General features: G+C 38.4%; 1 protein-coding gene across 1 annotated transcript; it reads right to left on the minus strand.

Annotated features, from left to right (window-relative positions):
* Positions 1-3,386: 3,386 nt before the first annotated feature.
* On the minus strand, positions 3,387-20,099 carry AGO3 (argonaute RISC catalytic component 3). The gene is made up of 15 exons (XM_009700073.1): positions 19,961-20,099; positions 16,886-17,020; positions 14,620-14,707; positions 14,327-14,474; positions 13,893-14,012; positions 12,489-12,611; positions 12,152-12,285; positions 11,515-11,699; positions 11,082-11,241; positions 9,784-9,874; positions 8,745-8,939; positions 8,253-8,387; positions 7,518-7,619; positions 5,649-5,848; positions 3,387-5,022 (listed from the first exon to the last, which is right to left on the minus strand). The coding sequence occupies exons 1-15, from the start codon at positions 19,986-19,988 to the stop codon at positions 4,914-4,916; spliced, it is 1,953 nt and encodes a 650-aa protein (XP_009698375.1). The 5' UTR covers positions 19,989-20,099; the 3' UTR covers positions 3,387-4,913.
* Between the last annotated feature and the right edge of the window lie 1,034 nt (positions 20,100-21,133).

A 21,133-nucleotide genomic window follows, 5' to 3' on the forward strand; every position in this document is an offset into this window, starting at 1 on the left:
AGGGACAACAATTTGATTTGTTTTAGTGTCAGAGATCTGGATTCTTGCGACTCTGCTAGGGAGGTAAAATGCAGGATCCTGTACCCATCTCCTTCATACGTCAACTACTGAAAGTACAAAATCAGAATCTACTAGCAGAAAGCATCAATTAGCTCAAGCTCTAACCACTCTCTTTTCAGGTTTACAAAAAACGGTGAGTGAACTGGCTAAGTGAAGTTTTATTTAAACATGTGCCAAAACAAAAATGATATCCGAACACCCAGTATCAATCTAAGGTACCGTCTTTGGGTAGAAAAGACAGACAGGAATCTCTCCCTTTGACATCCCTACAGACTTTTTCCACTAGATCCAATCAACCTGCCAGTAGCAGCCACGAAACTCCACAGCACTGACAGGGACAGAGTATCTGCCTGGCGTGACCAGAGACTAAGATGGCCATTTAGAAATAACGATCTTTGAAAACTGAATTTATAGTTTCAACGTACATAATCTGGGCTTTTGACTCCTTGGTTATAAAAGTGCTTTGAGTAAGGTTCTAAACCCCTCAGTTCACAAAATGGGGAAATTATCAAAAGAGGACAAGATATGAAGAAAGTATAAAACAAACAAACAAAAAAAACCAAACCAAAACCCCACCACTGGCCTCAGGCTTTTTTAAGTGTAGGCTGAGCATGGAATTTCACCAGAGTGGACTTCTAGACTAGTAGAAAACCAGTATTCATAGTTGGAATTTGAACAGAAGATGACTATCTGGTATCTTACGTTGAGCATTTTATAGGACAAAAATTTGTACATGAAGAAGTGAAAATAGTTTAGGACCAATAGCATCTTGAAATAATTTCACTGACAACTTCCAGAAACCCATTTTACTCCTGAAAACCATTTCTGTGGCCAAACTTCCAGAAGGATGCCAGAATGAACCCTATAAAAATAATTTTTGGACGCGTTTAACCAGATTACACATTGAACAGTAATACAGTGATCCTGAGTAAAATGGCCACAGCTGAAGTGCCGTACAAATAAAAAAAAAAAGCTACTTACAGTGGAGTTAGTCATTCTGTTAGCAAATGTTGCAATCTTAACACCTCAACTACAAAACACTAACTTCTCTCCAAATCTGGATCTACTAGTCGCCAGATCACAGGTTTCGGCAAGGCTTTCTGCTAGGTTACGAGCAGCACTGCCGCCAGCCCCGGGGAGCGGTTCCCGCTGTTGGCACAGCACCCATGCTGCAGCTGCAGGGCTGCGTGGCCGATACGATCCCCTAATGCTGCTCCTTCCCCAGCCCAGCGCTGGGGCCCTTGTGCGTGCTCCCACCACGGAAGCAATTAGTGGCACTTGTACTTAGCAAGTGAGGTCTCGGTGTAGTCAACTGGTACGGTGTCTTAGGAGACAGGAACCGTTTTTTTCTAGATAGGCGTAAAAACGAGGCTGGTATGTCTGCGAAGTAAGTAGAACTGTCAGCCTTTGCCCATGTCCCTCTTTGGACTATATACAGACAGCTCTCAGCAAGAGAGAGGGATCTGGTATGCCACTCAAGATTTCCCCAAACAGCACATAAAATTTGAGATTTTTTTTTTTTTCTTTTTAAAGGAGAGCAGGTACAAAAATAAAAGAAATCCATATACTCTGAAAATATACTGGAAACTGCCACCACAGATGAGGTACCATTTATCCCGACCCCCCACCCCCAAACTGCAAACATCAAAATATATATGTTTTTAAACAAAGGAAGAATATCTGGCTATTTAATCTCAGTTAAAATGACAGCACCCTTTGTTACACTTGATATTTCACACCATTAATTCTCTTTTGAAAAAAAAACAAAACAAACCAAAAAACCAAGATATCTAACTAACCTTGATTCCTTGCTTATCTCCTCATTCCTTAGTGCAGTAATTGTCCATCTCCATTTAAATAAATATAGCAGCTACAGCATCATAAATGTGTGGCCCTCACAACGCCAGTAACTTGATATCATAATACAAATAAGTATCGGCACTTTACGTAGATATTTGCAAAACCAAGAACAGAGATTAAAACTTCCAAATACTCTTCACATGAAAACCAGGTAAAATGCTAGCTCAACAAGTACTTGAAGTCACTTTCCCAATGAAGTTTCCTTAATTTATTTTTTGGTGAAAGTAGCAAGCAAAAAAGCTTCTCAAATCATAGTCACTGAGAGTGGGCAGGATGAGAAGCATACAGTGTCTTTGAAAGGAGCGTTAAAAGACTTTTTAAAAAGGAATTTTGATCTAAATGCCAGAAATCCACAAGAAGATTTTGTAAAATAGGTTGGGTTTTTTTTAACAAAATTCTCTATTTTAAAACAATCTTCTGTAAAAAGTCTAACTAGAACCTTTTATAAACAGAACTACTAGCTCGAGTGCTTCTAAGAGAAAACTGCCAGGTCACAGACTAAGAAAAACATTTGAGAGACTTATTCAGAAATCACCTTACTGAAATTATTGAGTTACACCAACCTCCCCGCAGCAGGTTTATTTGAAGGCGCTGAAAGGTAAGTGCATTAAGAAGTCAAAGAGCGCGGCTGGGCCAGCCCAGGGTCTGCGGGCGCAGCCGACGAAGGCACGCGGCTCCCAGGACCCCCAAGACTCTGGGATGCCTAAGGGTCTCCCTCGAACACCCTCCCACCTCCTCTCTGGGGACCCCCAAGCCACTAGCCAACTGCCCACCATCATCACTATTTCCAGTGCAATTTTAACTTTGCAAAGTTAGTCTTTTTACATTATCTTCCTTGATATTGGGAGATAAAATATGTACATACACTAACTGTTTAGTAAAGCTCTTTGAGACAGTGTTGAGAACAGCACTACATACGTTTCAATACAATATACAAATGCACAAAATACAGTACTTCGTTTTCTGGCAGAAAAAAATGTGGGAGATTCATGCCTGTTGAAGCAAAATGGGCTCAGATTTTAGGCTCAAAATACAGTATATTGGCAAACAGCGGATTTCATGAGAATGACAGGAGATAAGCTACTTATACCAACCCACTGGTTTTCATGTGGAGAGCAGGCGGAGTTCAGAAGGGCTGGGATAATAGCAATGCCCATACAAATGATCTGCAGTATATATACTATGAACCAGTGCAAATAAAAACAGTCAAAAATGCAGTTCACGAGTTTACAAAGTGCAAAACTCCCCAGTCCCCTCACTGAATAAATGCTCGTCTCCGACATCTTAGATATTGTTTTACCTTTAAAGTGGAATGAAAGAGTCCCATTAATTTGTTTCACATTTCAGTGATTTAACATGTTAGAACTATCCCAGCCCTCTTTATTTGCAAAGTGAAATGAAGTTACCAATAACTTAATTTTAAAAGGAAAGTCATTATCAAAGAGGAAAAAAGCCTAAAAACTTACTAATTCCACACATTTTACTGATGTCAAATAGATTAAACTAAGCATGTAAAAATTTAGATCTTAATAAAAAACCCTTTCCATTTAATTCAAATATCTTCCACATCTGAAAGCCAAAAATATGGCCAATTCCTTTGTTAAATCAAAATACTGCAGTGACAAGTAAAGCTTGCAGAATTCTAGAAGCATTTTTGCTATTTTTTGATTTAAAAAAGGAAAATTCAAGATTCCTTCTGACTATAAAACTTTCCTTTCAAAATTAAGGCTTTTACTTTGTCCTTTTAAAATCATGGAGGTGTCCATTCTTCCACAGTTAGTGGTACAAACACTGCTTTAGTACAGCTCAATGGACACAGTTTTCCTTTAGAACGCTTATTGCACTAAAAGATAGCAAAACAAGTTGTCAGTTTTTTTAAAAATAAACATGGTTACATTTCTAAAAAATAAAAGTTGATGTTGACCATATGTTCTGTAATAATTAAATTAAAGCATTATTATTACTCTAATAAATATAAAAGAAACAAAAGGAAGCTAAACTTCAAAAACACATACATATGAAATCACATTAAGGTGTGAGAGGCAGCAAGTAAACTAGCATTTTTCTTTTTTCCAAAAAGACCTTAGCTCTAAAGTTTCAGTTCTGGTGTTTACTATAGGTAATCCCATAAAACTTGGGACACCTGATCTCATGTGAAGCTTCTACGTATGTGACTTGCCAGATAGAAAATAATTGAAACTTTTGGACTAGGTAAAACAGCAGCTTTAGTAAATTCACCAGGGAGCAAGAAGAGTTTGGATCACTACTGCCTGCACATAATACTACTAGCTTCTTTGTTTGCTTTTTAAAAGGGAACTATTGGAGCCGAGAACTCCAAAGCTGTGAAGAAAGACACAAAGGCAGCAGTTGGCTAAATTATGTTCAAATTATTGGATTAGTGTGCAAAACATCTTCTCCCCCTCAATTTTTTCCTAGCTAGTGCTGTACATTCAAATGTACTTGGATATGTTCACATTCGAATGCTTGATGCCAATATTGAGGGAAAGATTCCTCAATGCAGTGGGGTAAAGAACTTAATATTTATTTTTTTTTGCACACTTCCCTCCCCTAAACAATCATTGTGATTGTTCCTATAAAGGTGGTTTGCCTTTCTTCTTTTTTTCCAAACTACACCATGGAATTATTTTTTTTTTTTGCAAAGATAGTTGTGCTGCCGAGCAACTTGAGGTAAAGGCATAAGAGGGTTAAACTATGAGAAATTAAAAAAAAAAAATGATGGCGGTGCTTCCTACAGGAGACCGCGCCAAAAAAGCAGTTGGCTGGTTTCATATTGCATAATAGTGCTGTGTTCCTCGATGAAGTAAACAATCTTCCTTGTGTCAATTTAAGGGTTAGCCTCTCGCCCCTGCACAGTGTCAACTTCAGCATGATTGGAGGCACACCCCATAAACCAACCCCACTGGAAACATACATTGTATGTGGCTTAATTTTTCAGTTCTTCCTTTCAGTGAGTATGCTCCCATTTTATTGACTTAAGCGAAGTACATCGTGCGTAAGGTGTCTTGGTGAATTTGTACAGCCTTCGCGAGGGCTTGTGGATCTCTCCCATTGCTTTGTCCTGAAACATGGCTTCCTTCAGCACTGCAAGAAAATGAGAAAGACACAAGCAAGGCTGTAAATCATATTAATTTGGATCAAAAAGCCGCTTTCACATCTCTTCAATGTTTCGGAGAGCAACACAGCAATAGTAATAGAGCCTGATATTGAGAAAAATCTACTTGTCTATACATCCAGCAACCTCAAGGCTTTTGACAAATCCCTTTACCTTAGCTGCTCAGTGTGTTCCATCTAAAAATAAGCCTGCTACAAATATATTGAAAGCTTAACAGTTATAAAATACTTCTGACGTACAAAGCAGTTAGGTAAGTGGAAGGCACTTAACATTTGCTTCATTCATGACTACTCTAATTCTAAAGCAAAAAAACTAAATGCATGGCTTGATTCCCTCAGACCGCATCAAAGTAATAACAGAATACTTTAATAAACTTAGTTCTTTTAATCTGTGTGTTATTCAGTAGAATCCACCAACCCACTCTTGTCTGATACCGAGCAGCAGCTGTCAGGAATGATCATCTCAAGACTAGTCCCAGAGGTAACAAAAAATAACTGCAAAATGAGCAGTAATTACATATAGTCAGATGGCTTTATGCCTGACAATGGAGCAAAGAGCAATGGGGACAAAAACTTAAGCACACATTTTCATTTACCTGTCATGTTCTTTGTCCACAAGATGGTATCGTGCTCTGAATGCTACCAGGTGAGCATAATACGCTGGTGCAGGTATAGAAACCGATCGTGTACAGCGCACATATGTGTGGCAGAGCTGGTAAGTCAGCAGCTGAAGTTCATCTGCAGTAAAACAGTTATCATCCCACAAAACATGATAGTGTGAGGGACGGCTGGTACCCTAAGAAGAAGGGAACATCAATTCACTTATCTGGCTTTTCCATACAATCAAGTCAGATTTTTAAGTTCAGAAAGGGCCAAACTATCTAGTCTGAACTCCTACGTAACAGCAGCCAAAGAAAATTCAGTCTTATGTCAGGTCTAAATGTGTTTAAAAATGAATAAGTAGTCTAACATTTACTTGATTATGTTACTTTCATTACTCGTTTGGAAAAAACCCCACATGCCTTCTAGATAACCCTCTACAATCAAAACCTGCTCCCAACATGACTAAACCACAATTATACCACCTCTTAACTACCTTCAATTAAAACTATTTCTCACCAAGACACATTTCCCAGAGAAATAACTGCTGCTTTTAACTCTTTCATATTCCTTAGCACCCTAACTTAAAGTATGAACACTAGATACAGCTCCAGTATTTCAGAAGTTACCTATAGAGTTCTACACAAAAACATATACTTCCTTACTTCCACAGAACTTCATCTCTCCGACAGGTTCAAGAGTTGCATTGCTCTTTGGCATTATGCTGAATCCGATTTTTACATGTCACTTGTGTCAAGGTTCCCCCAGATACACACTTTCACCATGAGTACTTTAACGTTTCCTTATAGATCATTAACAAGTACTGAATACTGAGTACAGTTCTTAGGTACTGTTAGTTCTCTCTTAAACGACTGACTTACACTTATTTTGAAGACACTTTTGGAGTGAACACTCCACTCCTGCTTCCCCCTCCCACAAAAGGTGTGATGCAGGAGAGTTAAATCTTACAGTGTAACTGAATTAGGTCAATAGTTGTGTTTTAGCCAGGATACAAGTCTCTCTTTAAAAAAAAAATCAATTTAAAGTATCAATTTAGTTGAGACATCTTTGCAGCTTGCTATATTTAAAACAGTGAGCTGCAACTACATCTGGCATTTCTGCTTCAACTTATATTGATACTATTTTTTTTCCAAGGGCCAAAAACTAGCTTGCCTAGACAGAGCATAAAGATGGAGATGTAAGTGGACACGTAGGTAGAGAAAAGCAGCAGAAGTTTTAAACTCCCAAATAAAAAAACACTGCAATGATTCAAACTGGAAAAGCAAACATGTCCACCCAACCTAAACAAAACTTATGACAATGTGGTCAGACTCGCATGATAAAAATCTAAAGAGTTATTTTTTTTCCATTTTTAAGCAATATCCTGATACAATTTTTGTCATTAGTTGACTCTCCACTGTATTGCTGGCAGTACTACCACGTTGTTGGATTTAATTTCCACAGCCTGTAACTCACTAGTCTGCATTTAGTCAGCAATAATCAAACATTGCCTTCAGTCTTTCAAACTATTTACATTTAAAAACTTGATTAAATGTTAATTTCATTGCAGCTATAAATCACAAAAGTAGCAGGTTTATTTTCAGAAATAACAAAGGTACAAAATAAACTGACCTCTTTAAAATAAACTTTAAAAAGCATCACTTACCATCAATGCAATTTTTAAACGTGCAGCTGAGACCTCCTCTTAAGCAAATAATACTATTAGTCCCACAATAATGTGGTATCTCAGATAAAACTGAACTAAATGACATTTCCCTACTAAATAACCGTAAACACAAGTGTCACAAAAGGGAGAAAAGCAACATGTTCTAAATTCACATTTACTTACAAAGAAACAATCATACCTGTATTCCAGCATGGCTACAGAGGTAAAAATCAAACTCATATGGATGCGTAATATCTGTATCTACAGTTGTTCCAGCTGGAATATTGCCACTTCGTCCAACCTAGAGAAAAGATTTTGCTAAGAAGTGCAGCTAAAAGATGTTTATACATCTCAGTTGTAATTAATAATACAAGTTTCTATTCAACACATGCAAGGTTTCAGCAGATGAACTGCCTCAGTACTGTTTGGAATGCATTAATACAGCAGCCTAGGATGTTTGACAAGGACGCTGTATGGCACTCTATCATCTCAACACAGAACATTGCACCCACAGCACTTCAGAACTTTCAGTTGCCTGTACATTTGTATTTAGAATCGTCAGCTTGAGTTTGGATTCACTCTCTCAAAAGTACAGAGAAGTTAAGGGTTCCATCATTTTGTTTTCTTCTATTACAACTGCTGTAGACTTGGTCCTAGTTAGTTACATGAATATTAGCTATAGTTCACTGACAAAGACTAGTATCAATGTGCAACATGACAGAGCCTGATAGGGATGGTTTGGTTTTTTAACATACTTAAGGTCAATGATTTTTCAATCTGGGGTCACATTTTTTGATTATCAAGTCAACATCTTCCCTGAATGCAAAGACAACTGGATTGACAGAGAAGCCCACGCTAATATTTTCTCCAGCAGCTTAAGTCCTTGACATCAAGCTTTTTGCATAAGGCTACTATGAGAGGGGGCAATGATTACCCTTTCTGTTCTGTCAGCACAGAACAATCGTGTATGATGTCGCTTCTGCACCACGATATAGGTTATTCCAGGCTGATAATCTTTCTCCAAACTGATGCAGGCTTCTCTAATGGCGAGCAGTTCATAATACAAAACCTACAAGCACAAGAACAGAATAGTTTATGTTTTCCTTCCATTGTATTCTACACACAACACCTAATAAATGGTTTGTAGTTAACACTAAGTGCAACTTTGTCACACAATTAGTAATCTTTGGAAGTACTTAGAAATATATTGTTTCCCAAGTTCTAAGACCTCTCCTTCCCAGACAGGAAAGACGTTGCAACTTTTCTTACCCAATACGCTTACAAAATTCTCTCCTCAAGAGTCTCAATTATTTTGTGGTATCTTGGTGTAAATGTAAGAAACTCTAACAGTACAGCTATTCAAATATGAGAATCAGAGTTGTTATGTAGTAACACAGTCCTTCAAGAAACTCCCAAATGAACCAACCTGTCGAAACTGTCCTTCAGAGACCCCATCCCTATAGAAGATGATACGCGTGGGCTTGAATCGTGTTGACTTGTAAAACTGGATGAGAAGCTCTCTCACCATGGAGGCTAGATCTTGGATGATTTCCTGCCGGGGTCGCTGAACTCTCACCGTGGCACAGTACCGGCTTGGATGAGCATCCATACTACCTACAACCTTCAGGGGAAGATTGCATGAGTAAAGGCTTCAAGATCAAATCTATACCAAAAAAATTAAAATAGCAAAAAAGCCAAGAGGAGCAATTCCCAAGTAAAAGATGCTTACATTAAAATAACCACAGTAACATTTTAAACTGGAACTTGTAGTAGGTACAGGTTTAACACCTGTTGAAAAGAGGTATAAAACTTGCCCTCCAAGCACCCTGAAATGCATCTGCAGAACTGGAGTCTTCCCCTCTGTTGACAGCACACTAATGCATATTCTTATAGTCCAGACAGACTCTTTTTCTTTTACGTTTTCTCACCTTTTACACAGAGAAACACTTCAGTTTGCCTTAGTTACTTTAAACAAGGACAGAGTTTCCATAACTGCAATCAATGCCAAGTGAAATACCAAAGGGACAAAATGGGAAGGAACTGACCAAGCATCCAACCACCACCTTGATCTCCTGGATTGTACCAACACAAAAGGTAAGAGGTATCAAAAACATTCCTGCCAAACCAGGCCTTCAATTACATTTTTCTCCCTTAAAAATTGAAAAATGTTATTAACTAACATCACAAAGCTGCATTATTTCCTCTAGAATATTTTTGCAGAAATATATTGTTTAAAATGACTACCATTTTACATTGATTTAAAAATTAAAAAGCTAAGAAAACAGTCTGAAGTATCAAGCAGTGTTTTTCTTTTAAAGACATGACTTTTAATAACATTGGAAATGTGTACAAAGAACTGGCATAAGCCCCGAAAGATGTTTGGCATAGACATACTCCATGAGTTGCATTTACTATTCTAACATTTACCTAAGTTGAAAAAACAATGCTAATTTAACAAAACTTACAGCAGCTATGGAAGGCTTCTTTCCATCTCCAGCAGGAGGGTGAGTGACATCAGCTCCCAAAAAGATCACTGGCTGCTGGAACACAGAAGGTCTTCAAAAAGAAAAAAGTGCTAAGTCACACTTGTAGATGAACAGTTGGTGCAATGTTATTGCTCAATATGGGATTTTGTTTCTATTTCAGCTAAGCTGCACAGAGAAGCCTTCTTATCAGGTACTCTGGCCAAACCTAAACAATGAAATCTTTGTTTCATTGTGAACTTCGAAACCACCACAGCAGACGTTCCAAAATACGCTGCCATTTAACTGTGGCATGATTCAAGTGGAGAAAAGACACAGAGCTACACCTGAACAGTACAGACAGCTTCTTACAGAAACCATCATTCTACAGGTTGATTACACTAGTGCTTGGAGGTGAGCTAAGCACCGCTTTGGTACTGCATCAGCCATGCAACAAATAGCTGGGTGCAGTAGCACACACATTATTCTGGCTTACAGGATTCAAGCAGCAGGATGCTCTCCCAGGGCCTTCAAAGTATTCTTCCACGCATCATTGTTTCACATTCAAAATTTGATTCCAACCTCTCAGGAAGTCTCAGGAAGAATTCTTTTAAGACTTGCACTCCAAAAGTTTTTATGGCTTCCTACCTTGCATTATGCGTATTTCCACTCAAAGAATACATACGCTCTAGTAAAGGTTAGTATCAATCTGAATTTCTAGTCTTCAGGACCAAAAGACTTGTGCTTTTCCAGAATGATCCATGTGAGAAAGATGGGAGCATATGAGCGTTGGACTTCTCAAACCTTCTCACTGAAGGCATCAAAGTAATTGGAACACAGAAACAAATAGAGCATAGAGAGCAGCCGTGCAAAGAACAAGTGTCAGCTGCCTATAAAAGTGAGAGAAGTAAGATGCCTCCAGTATTCTTCTACCCTTATTAATAGCACATAGATAGGTTAATTGAGTTACATGCTTCTGTGATGCGTTGTGTGCTCCTAAACTTGCAGCAAACTTCTGATTATATTAACATTTCAGCATCTCTAGATCTGCAGTTTCTCTTCATGTTTTTGATACTGATCAAACATTTGGAAAGAACCTTGGCTTAAGACCTAACTCACAGGCCAGTCACTCCTCAGAGCTCATGCTAGAAGAAATTTAATTCTACCTCAAATATCACGTACTACTATCAGAAGAATATTTCAACTTAAAACTTGGCCATATTTAAACGTCAGGTGCTAAGTATCAAACTTCAACACATTGTTCTAACAAAATCCAAATCAGTCTCCACAAAGAGTCTTACCGTTGATGAGGTACAAGGATGTTGTTGATTCCTCCTAGTTTAACATTAATCTTCAGGCACAGATTTGATAGGGTCTGCGGAGATGTTTTAATGACATTCTTGACTTGGACACACTGCGTGGCCATTCCCAACAGTGTATCTCCCACACGCTTCACCTCCGCTGAGAAGCAAATATTAGGATATAAAATTTGAAATTATTACTATATTTTGATCTTAGCTTAAAGTCACAATAATTTAAATGTACATATTCTGCAAAATAACTTCCAGCTTATTTGCATGCTGAGATCTGCTTCCAATTAATTTTAACTTCAGACAAAACATTTGTTTCTAATGTCTGAAGAATGGTCCTGAAGAATTTTCTAACATATGCTGGGCAGCAAATTTCTCAGACTGATACTTGAGCAAGCAGGTAAAGACAGAGATATTCCCTTACCATACACTGGTGTTTTCCCTGGCAGGATGACAATGATGAGCTGAAGCCCTGAATAAGTGTTCTTGAGGTGTCGAAACATGGGCTCTACACTGTCTGCACCCTGGGCATATTTACAGAAACAGGGCTGGCCTTGGATCGGCATCCCTGCATCTTTGGAGATCTTGCGCAGCTGATCTGTGAAACCCCTAAGGATGAGAATTTTTTTTTAATTTTTTGCAATAGCACACAGCAACCAAAGCAAAAGGGTACAGAACTGTGTTACTCAAATGAAGACGATTCCAAATAGCTTTTAAAACAGCATTTAAAAAACGTTCATTATGTGGAGGCCATACAGTTTTGAAACACCATAGGCCAGAATGAAAAAAAAAGTGTAGACGCCTTTAGTACTTCATTCAAGATGTCAGAAGTAACTAGGTAGAAAGCAGCAATGTCACAGGACCAAAACCTCATGATGTACCTAGGTATAGTGTTTTGGCTGTGGCTTCCAGCAAGGAAGCAAAACAGCTTGGATTCTCTCCCTAACATCTTAGATGATAAAAACCAGGTAAAACACATATTAGATGTCCTATGTTCATGTCTTCACTCAAATGGCTTCATTAAGAGAGTGGTTCAAAGCCTAAACTCTGACATGCCTTACTTCAGTATTTCTTCTCTGCATTGTCTCTGTGTTGCAAAGCAAGCTATAGCCCACATTTTGATCTCAACACCAGTGTGAAACTGCTTCCCTCGCATGTCCCATACTCCATGGCTTGGGGTTGCCACTGTTCGATTCTGTGGAAACAAAAGCAACAGATATCCAAGTGACCGAAAAAGAAAAAGCTTATGCTATTTTCAGTTTCAGGATAATAAAAACAAGTTTACCATTCAAACTCTAATTCCTGTATTGCACAATGCAACTGAACTGACTACAACAGTCAATGTGCACAGGAAATCACTCTTCAAAATAGGAACAAAAGAAAAAGCAAAAAACTCACCCGTCCTCCATACTGCAACATTGGAGCTGGGAGCACGCGCCCTGTCACATGGGCCATCTCATCCCGGACTTTGAATTGGAACTCTTGAACAAATGGATCTGCATCATAATTTGCACTTCTCACCTAGAAGAATAGTTTTTCCACATTACAGAAGTATCTAATTATAATTCATATAAAAGACAAAAGACCAACAGGAATGCTGCAGAGGTTTTCTACAACAATTCCCCTTGTTATTGAAAAAGGCTCAGATTTAACTGCTCAACACTATCAACCTATCCCCAGCGAAAACAATTAATACCATCAGATATATTGGATGAGATTTTTTTTGTTCCCTTAGTTACTCAAGTGCTCATTTGTAGTACGCTCATTCAAAAGCATTTTGTTTACTCACAGGATAGATCAAAAAGCATTCTCCCTTAGAGACAAGTAAACCCAAGATTAGACAAATTAATTGATTTTATTACTGCACATTCATGTGTTCCATATTTTCCAGAATAGCCTTATTTTAACTGAAAAATTTTGGCTAATATGTCAGCTCAAAAAAACAGACCATTTCAAATAAGAGCTATCTGTTTATAAGAGTATTCAACTAAAAATATTCAAGTTTCATAATATTTCAAGTCAGAAAAAACACTAGTGTTTAGAAGGTCAGGATTCAGCACCAAAAAAAGATATTGGAGTTATCAGGTGAAAACATTTAGTGTGTAGTACGGAAAGCAGTCAAACATCTCAAGTACAAGACTGAGGTTTCAGGAGACCTAGAATCATTCTGTTACCCTGGTATAGATTCCTTGTATGACAAATCAGGTTTCTCCAGTTTGTTTTCAGTGCCTATTAAAATTAAGTAGCATTAGAGTGATGCTACCATCTTCAAACTACTAACAGAAAAAAATAGGAAACTCTCAATACCCAAGTCTTCAGAGTCGAGCTCATGGTTTTAAAAGTATTTAGCAGCACTACAAATATAACCATCCTCTAATAACCAAAAAAGTATGGTGTTCAAATATCAGTAAGAATCAAGGAAAAGTAAAATATCTAGAACAAAACCTTACTTTCATGAGTTTGGGTACTAAAACCCAAGTCCATTTCACAACTTTGTTCGAAAACCCTGAGGGCCCAATACAGCAAACCACTAAACTACTAGTCCTGTAGTTCCAATACTTACCTGGAAGTAATTGTAAAGATTATAACACAAGGGCCCATACTGCTGAACTAATGCTATTATTTCAAGCTATTTTAAATAAATCCCATTTTAAAAAGTAGTTAAAATCTATTAAGTTAAAGGGCTAGAAGGAAGGAATGAAAAGACTAGGCTGGTCATATAAGGAGTTTTTGCATTAATGTAATCTAGTCCAGTGTCATTTAGTGAGTAGTATCACACTGAACTGAAACTAAAGAACTAACCAATCTGCTTATTTCCTCTTGCCTATCTGGAGCAGATCTCGCTGTGGCCTTTATCATAGTCGATGTCTGATTGTCTGTTAGCTTCTTGATACACCGTTGGCCAGCTACAATGTTACATACCTTAAATGAAAATCAGAAGCATTAGCACACATTAGGAGCACTTAGAAACAGATCCCAACATCCCCTACATACACAATACCATGCTATCACTACAAAATACACCCTCAATGTGTTTAAGCAACTGCATATTCTTTCTCATAGCTCTAAACTTTAAAGTACTTTAAAAAGTGTCTATAGTCTTTAGTGAAATAGAAGAAAAACAAACATGTAAATAACGTAAACATGCTTTACTGCAAAATGCAGTACTTCTCAATGTTTTGCAAAATAATGCAGTCTACCAACAACAAGCTGATTTATCAGAACAAGTTCTTTACTTCTAAAGGCAGGTAGGTGTGTTTCTGTTCTTGTCCCACTTGTAGGCAAGGAAGATGAGGGTATTTCAGTTGGAGGTTGTATTTCTCTCTGAAATACTGTGCTACTGTTCTCTCCACAGTCTGGCCATTTTCTAACTGTAAAGGAAATCTGAAAAGACATATATTTTAATAAAATGTACAGAAGTCTTAGTTGACAAGTATCAGCATCCCCAAAACTAATAAAATATTAGGTCCTGTTACACATTCAGTGTTAAGCTATCACACATTTTATGCTCTGACAAAAAGCGTCTTACGTTTGATGACTTGCAGGCCTTCTTGTTACGTTACAAACACGGTATTTCCTTCTCATCGTTCCACAGTGAGTCACTTCTACCTTCAGACCTGCACAAAAGGTACCAAAAACCCTGATGTCATAACTACACAAAAATTTGCATGGGAGACACAAGGTTTCATATAATAGAACATGTTCTAATCCAACAGCTTTGATGGTCAGCATCAAACAGCACAACATTCTCTAAACATTTTGCTTTCATTATAATTTGATTTCTCACTAATCAGGTATTATCCCCCCCAAAATCATAATGTATAATATTTAATGTTCAACATCATCTAAATTTCTTGTAGCAGTTTCATTTAACAGGCACGTGACTAATCTCAGACACAGATGGCTGTCTTCACTGTATTTTTTTGTTCTCATTCTCAATGCTGTATACCTCTTAAAACTAGCAGTTCCAATATAATTGAAATTAAAAGGGCAAAACTAGATTTCTACCATATTGTTCATTTTTCCTCCTAGCTTTGTGTCCACATTCAGCCTGTAATTTTCTTTAATTTCACTGACCAAGTTTAACTTTGGCTTTTGAGCAGCTGAAGATCTTGTCTAAAAGCACCCAAGCCTACACACCAGAGACTTACCGGACTTGACTCTCTATCCACAATAATAATGACAGCAACAATGGCAGCTTCAAGAGGCTTTCAGTGGCTATTTCTATAAACTGTGCATGCACTGTCTGTACCGTACATAGAGAGTAGACTCAACATCTGCTGGAAGTACTGAGCTTATCACACAAGTGCTGTGTAGCCTCGGCACACTGTTATGTCTTACTCATGGAAGAAAAGGTAGTTGAAAACAGAGCTCTGTTACCCAAAAGATTTAACCTACAGTCTACTAATAAAGGCTTTTGAGAAAGCAGTTGGATGACTTGTCCTGTTGAGGCTCGTGTGGATTGTGGATCACGGATTGAATACCCCACATCAAATCAGGTCCCTAAGTACCAGACAGCAGGTACCATGTTTAGTTTACAAGGGACACAGACATTCCAAAGAAGTATCGACCACACTTCATTGATTCCTGACAACAGTAATTGCAACATGAACATCAGTATTACTTAGAGGACATAATCAAAAATAAACTACCAATGCCATGATACAGCATTAAGAGAAAATACAAAAAAAGAAACCGTGAAGCACTGTGGCCAAGCAGAAAAGGGTTATGAACACACAGGTATCTGGAACCCATTCACTGCTTTGTCATTAATCTGTTGTGACACTACAGAAGGCACTACCCTCCCACAGAGCTGCTCGCGGACTGCCAATTCTTTGATGCAGCATTTGTTTCACTATACATGATCACAACATCTTGACCGGAGTTCCCAGATACTACAGTAGCAAAAATAACTAGACAGAAAAGGTAACCTTTAAAGGTAGCAAAGTGTCTCAGGCATCCAAGACTAAGCAGAGACAGCTCCTCATTCTCCAGTTACCTGTCTTTCAGAATGAAGACAGATAGGTAGATGTAAAAAGGAGGCATGTTAAGACTACTACAACATAATTCCTGTAAGGTTTTTTTTCGCTAATGACTACTCTATGAACACACGAGTTTATGACTATAGTTCAGATTTATTTTTTTGCTATCTAGTATTCCAATATAGTCTAATCTTGCATCAAGAAAGATAAGCGTCTAAGAGCCAAGCTCTTTCAAGGCTTCCCTCTGCAAATTACACTGAAACGAAAGGATATGGGAAAATGCAAAGTGAAATAGCATATATGGAGTGAAACTACTCAAACCAGCAGCTTACGCAATTCCTTTGGAATGGAATTTGGCCTTCAGCTGCAAGTTAGCAAGTGGTACTTGTTCTTCCATAAGACAATCAGTTACTAGAAGTCACTGCAACAGCATACTTTCAAAGAACCAATGATGTTAGCTTTCAAATCGATTTTCACTTTGCCTCAGCATTTAAACAGCAGGAGACCCACAGCACAATACCACTATGGCTTCAGTGACCCTTGCTCATAAAGGGATAGCCACCCAGCAAGGCAACAGCCACTTACCTCTATCCAAGCAATAAACAACAAAATTTCTCTTTCCCTCTTTCAGCCACTGAGAACATACCTCATTTTTCATCTTTCATTTCTGTAGAGCTGCATTGTTTCTTTCAGGACTAGGCAGTTCCAGGGCCCCTCTGATGCATGCTAACCAGGAGGTTTCCAGTTAAAACAAGTCTCTTAGAATTAGCTTGATTGTGTTCCCTGGGACCGAACTGATGCATTTCTACTCACCCTTTATCTCTTTGGTGAATTTTACCCGATGAGAGTCAGTCAGAGGTCTTGGTTGTTCATCAATATTGTGAATGTCAAGAACTTCACACATAAACTGAATTACAGGTTGTGCTTTGTAGAAGGCAGTGGCAGAAACTAAAAAAAGAAAAATATTAAGTGTGAAAAAAGTCAGGTCAGAATGTTGAGTAGCAGTCTATAAATGAATGCTTTTTAAAATTCCACATAACCCTCAAGCAAATGTTGTGCAGCACACATTTTTTAAAACAGATTAGCAAGCCTTGCAATAACTTAAGTATACAAAAGCCAGTGCAAGGCCCACAGTAACACATCAGTCTCCAGCAGAGTCATCCTGCAACCACTTTGCATTTCAAGGTTTTGAAAGAGTTTTTCCCCAGATAACATTTATTTCTAGAGAGCTGTAATGTCCCAGAGAGATATTCTCTCTTGACGCTGTATAGAGCTGCAACCAGAGACAGTATTAATCTCTCTACTGAAGACTTTTTAACATGAAAAGTTAAGATTATTCAATATGCAATATAATTTTGTCAATGATATGATCTGCTCAATTACCGAAACAATATTTGGTAGAAACATGAGCACTATTTTGACTATAGACAAATTATGTCAGTGTAGCGGTAAGTGCAACCCTTGATCTACTAGAATCTCCCACCCTCCCTGCATACTAATGACACAATCACATTAAGTAGCAACTTACTGTTTTTAAACAGGACACTTGACTCATTCCATGGAAGGAATCACAGAATGAATCATAGAGTGGTTTGGGTTGGAAGGAACCTTAATGATCATCTAGTTCTACCATCCCTGCCATGGGCAGGGACACCTTCCACCAGACCAGGTTGCTCAAAGCCCCATCCAACCTGGTCTGTGACACTTCCAGGGATGGGGTACCCACAGCTTCTCTGGGCAACCTCTGCCACTGCCTCACCACCCTCACCAGGAAGAATTTCTTCCTTGTATCTAATCTAAGTCTTCCCTCTTCCAGTTTAAAGCCATTGTCCCTTATCCTATCACTCCATGCCCTTGTAGGAAGACCATAAACAATCTGCTCGACAAAGTTATAAGCAACTGAAACAATACCCTTTAGTAAGAAAGGTGAGGTGGCACTAGGTATAGCTCAAACACAAGCAAACGACTCCATACATTTAAAACTTTAAATGCCAGCAACCGAACATAAATTCTTGACAAGCATTTTATTAGTTTTCCAGATCTCATGTACCAAACCCAACACATCTCTGTGCTAATACAACGAAACATTCTTCAGACATGCATCACTTTAGCAGGCTGCCAACTTCACATGACGCACTCTGGCCAACGCCTCCGGATGTCGATTACTGAATGAACACAAATAGCTTACAGCCCCAGCGACTGGCAGCGTGCGGGTTGTCTCCCACAGCAACACAAGTGACACAGAGGGAAACAGATTTTGCAGAGAACCTCATACAAGTTAAACAACTAAACCAAAATCAAGTGATGGGATTCGAATGTAACCTTCACAACCTCAAACCACAACATAAAGCAATTGCTCCATAAACCATAGTTTATAAAGTTCTTAAGTTTCTTATTCACAGAAAGGACTGAAAAATTGCTACTGCAAGAGTTAATACTATGTTTTCCAATGCTGGTAAGAAAAACTTCCTTCACATAAAGTAATAGCGCAGTACATCATAAATTGGTGTAAATTAACTACAATTCAGGTAGGACAAGAGTGTTATCTCAGTACCTAGCATATAGATACCAGTACTGGTTATTTCTCAGACAGGTAAGATTTTTACATTCATTTTTCAAACAGCTACACCACAGCTGCTGTTTGAAAGGCAATTTTACAAGAACAAACCCATCTGAAGTCACATAGGCATCGTCCACAATTTAGGTAAACCAGAGCACTTGGACTTGCAAATTTCCAGCATGAAAGCTCAGTATCATCTGCAAATTTTATTATGCTCCAAGACAGGTGCTAAGCACGATCTGACTTAGAGTGCTTAACCTAGTGCAAAAAAGACAGACTATTTACCTTGGTTTTTTAAAGCGTTTCAAACAGACAGTAAGAACAGAATGTGAATTAGAGAAAACTTTAGGCAGCACCTGCATCTCAAACACTGACATTTTTCAATAGTGGTTTAACAACTAGACTCATAGTGCATATCGAACCAGGGAGTCTGACACATGCACCTGTTGATCTCAGATGCATTCATCCATGACTTAATAAAGTGGTACACAGCAGATCTGACTTTGCATAAGAAAGCCCATCTTAGCCCTATTCACAAAAGTGTTTGTGATACATTTTACAGAGTTTTCTTGGAAATATTGAACAACATCTACTGTGGACAGCTGCATGGAGAGACATCTTAAGCAATTTGCCTGTATCACTGTGGATGTACCAATGCAGAAATTAAGCAAGAAAACAAGCTATGCTAGGCTTTTCCTTACTATATAGGTTTTGGGTTTTTTTGCTTTGTTTGTTTGGGTTTTTTTAAGACAGCAGGTAAATTTCTGCCCAAACACTGACATGATGACAAATCCAGAAAAAAAAGACTAGAAATTCTAGGTAGCCTTTGCCATATAGGTCTAGACTGAACTGGCTGAACAGGAAGTCAATGTATGCATACATACACCTTGTTATTACAGTCTCACTCTACTATTACCATTACAACTTCTGCAGTAGGTTGACTTCACAGTTAATGTATTTCATAAAGATATTACAAGAGACAACTACTAAATCTTCAAACTAAGCAATGAGACACAAATATTTTTCAGGTGAAAACCCCTTGTGTATAATGCAATTATAGTCTGAAAGCTTTCTTATTCTGATATAAATTCTATCAAAATACCCTCAAGCTACTTTAACTCTTTATTATTTACAATATGAACTAAGAAATCACTGTAGAAGATGGCTTCTGGTTACTAAATCCCGCTGCAGAGATGGCACCAAAAGTTATTACCACACAGAAATGTGGTACCACAAACTCAAGCAAAATGACTGAATGGCAAGGTCATTTTTCTTCTTAGAGACATGTTCATTATTATCTTTATTCTTAACTCTGAATCCCAACTTACCATCAATATTGAGCATCATCTTCCACATGGCAGGACGAACAGACTGATGGAATCCAAACCAGACCTCCCTACCCCCACCCAAGGGGTGATCATAGCCTTCTGGAGCTGAGAAAAAGGAGCGTCCCACAGGGGTATACCTAGTGGAAAAGATGACCACATATTTATGTTATTGCTTTCTAAATAAAAAAATTCTATAATGAAGATTATAACACCCAGCATTATTACTTGTTGGAATTTTGTGCACCAGGAATCTGTGCCTAGAACCAAGTTTAAACAATACACTCTGAATGCTTCTGTTCCGGTTGCAATGTTTTTAAATTTAGACAAAACATTTACTAGTTTTAGCCACACAAAACCACTTTCAGTTTACAACAAATCAAGAACCCAGTTAACTTACCCTTTCTGATCTTCCACTTCAAGAAAGTATAATCTCCATCACAGCAGATTTTGTACAACAGCATTGCCTATAACGGACTGACCCTCAAATATAATTTTGCATGTTTTACTACGGAACATTTGAAAACAATGTACACTGAGAGAAGTAATAACTATGGTAGAAACAAAGAACTAGACAAACTAACACTTCTCTATCAGGTACAAAACAGCTACTCATGAACTTCCATGACTCCTCACATTTGTAATGGACAGGCGTTAGTACAGAGGTTAACATAAAATCATAGAATCATAGAATCATTATGGTTGGAAGAGACCTCAAAGATCATCAAGTCCAACAGTATACTTGACACCACCATGCCCGCTAAACCCACTAAACCATGTCTCGAAGCGCCGTATCTAATTGTTTTTTGAACACCTCCAGGGATGGTGACTCCACCACCTCCCTGGGGAGCCTGTTCCAAGGGGATGGTGCCCCCCCCCCCTCCCGGGGGAGCCTGTTCCAATGCTTAACGACTCTAATAGTGAAGAAGTTCTTTCTAATGTCCAGCCTGAACCTCGCCCGGCACAACTTGAGACCGTTTCCTCTTGTCCTATCGCTAGTTACCGGGGAGAAGAGACCAACCCCTGCCTCGCTACAACCTCCTTTCAGGTCATTGTAGAGGGCAATAAGCTCTCCCCTCAGCCTCCTTTTCTCCACACTAAACACCCCCAGCGCCCTCAGCCGCTCCTTGTAAGACTTTTTCTCTACGCCCTTTACCAGCTTTGTCGCTCTTCTCT

Source organism: Cariama cristata, unplaced genomic scaffold (assembly GCF_000690535.1).
Source record: "Cariama cristata isolate BGI_N322 unplaced genomic scaffold, ASM69053v1 scaffold21815, whole genome shotgun sequence".
NCBI lineage: Eukaryota > Metazoa > Chordata > Aves > Cariamiformes > Cariamidae > Cariama > Cariama cristata.

Coding starts and splice junctions, on each gene's coding strand:
- AGO3 (XM_009700073.1), bottom strand. CDS start 19,988: ATGTGGAAGATGATGCTCAATATTGATG. Junction 14,475..14,619: donor AGGCCTGCAAGTCATCAAAC/GTAAGACGCTTT, acceptor ATGTCTTTTCAG/ATTTCCTTTACAGTTAGAAA. Junction 11,700..12,151: donor TGCAGAGAAGAAATACTGAA/GTAAGGCATGTC, acceptor TCTCATCCTTAG/GGGTTTCACAGATCAGCTGC.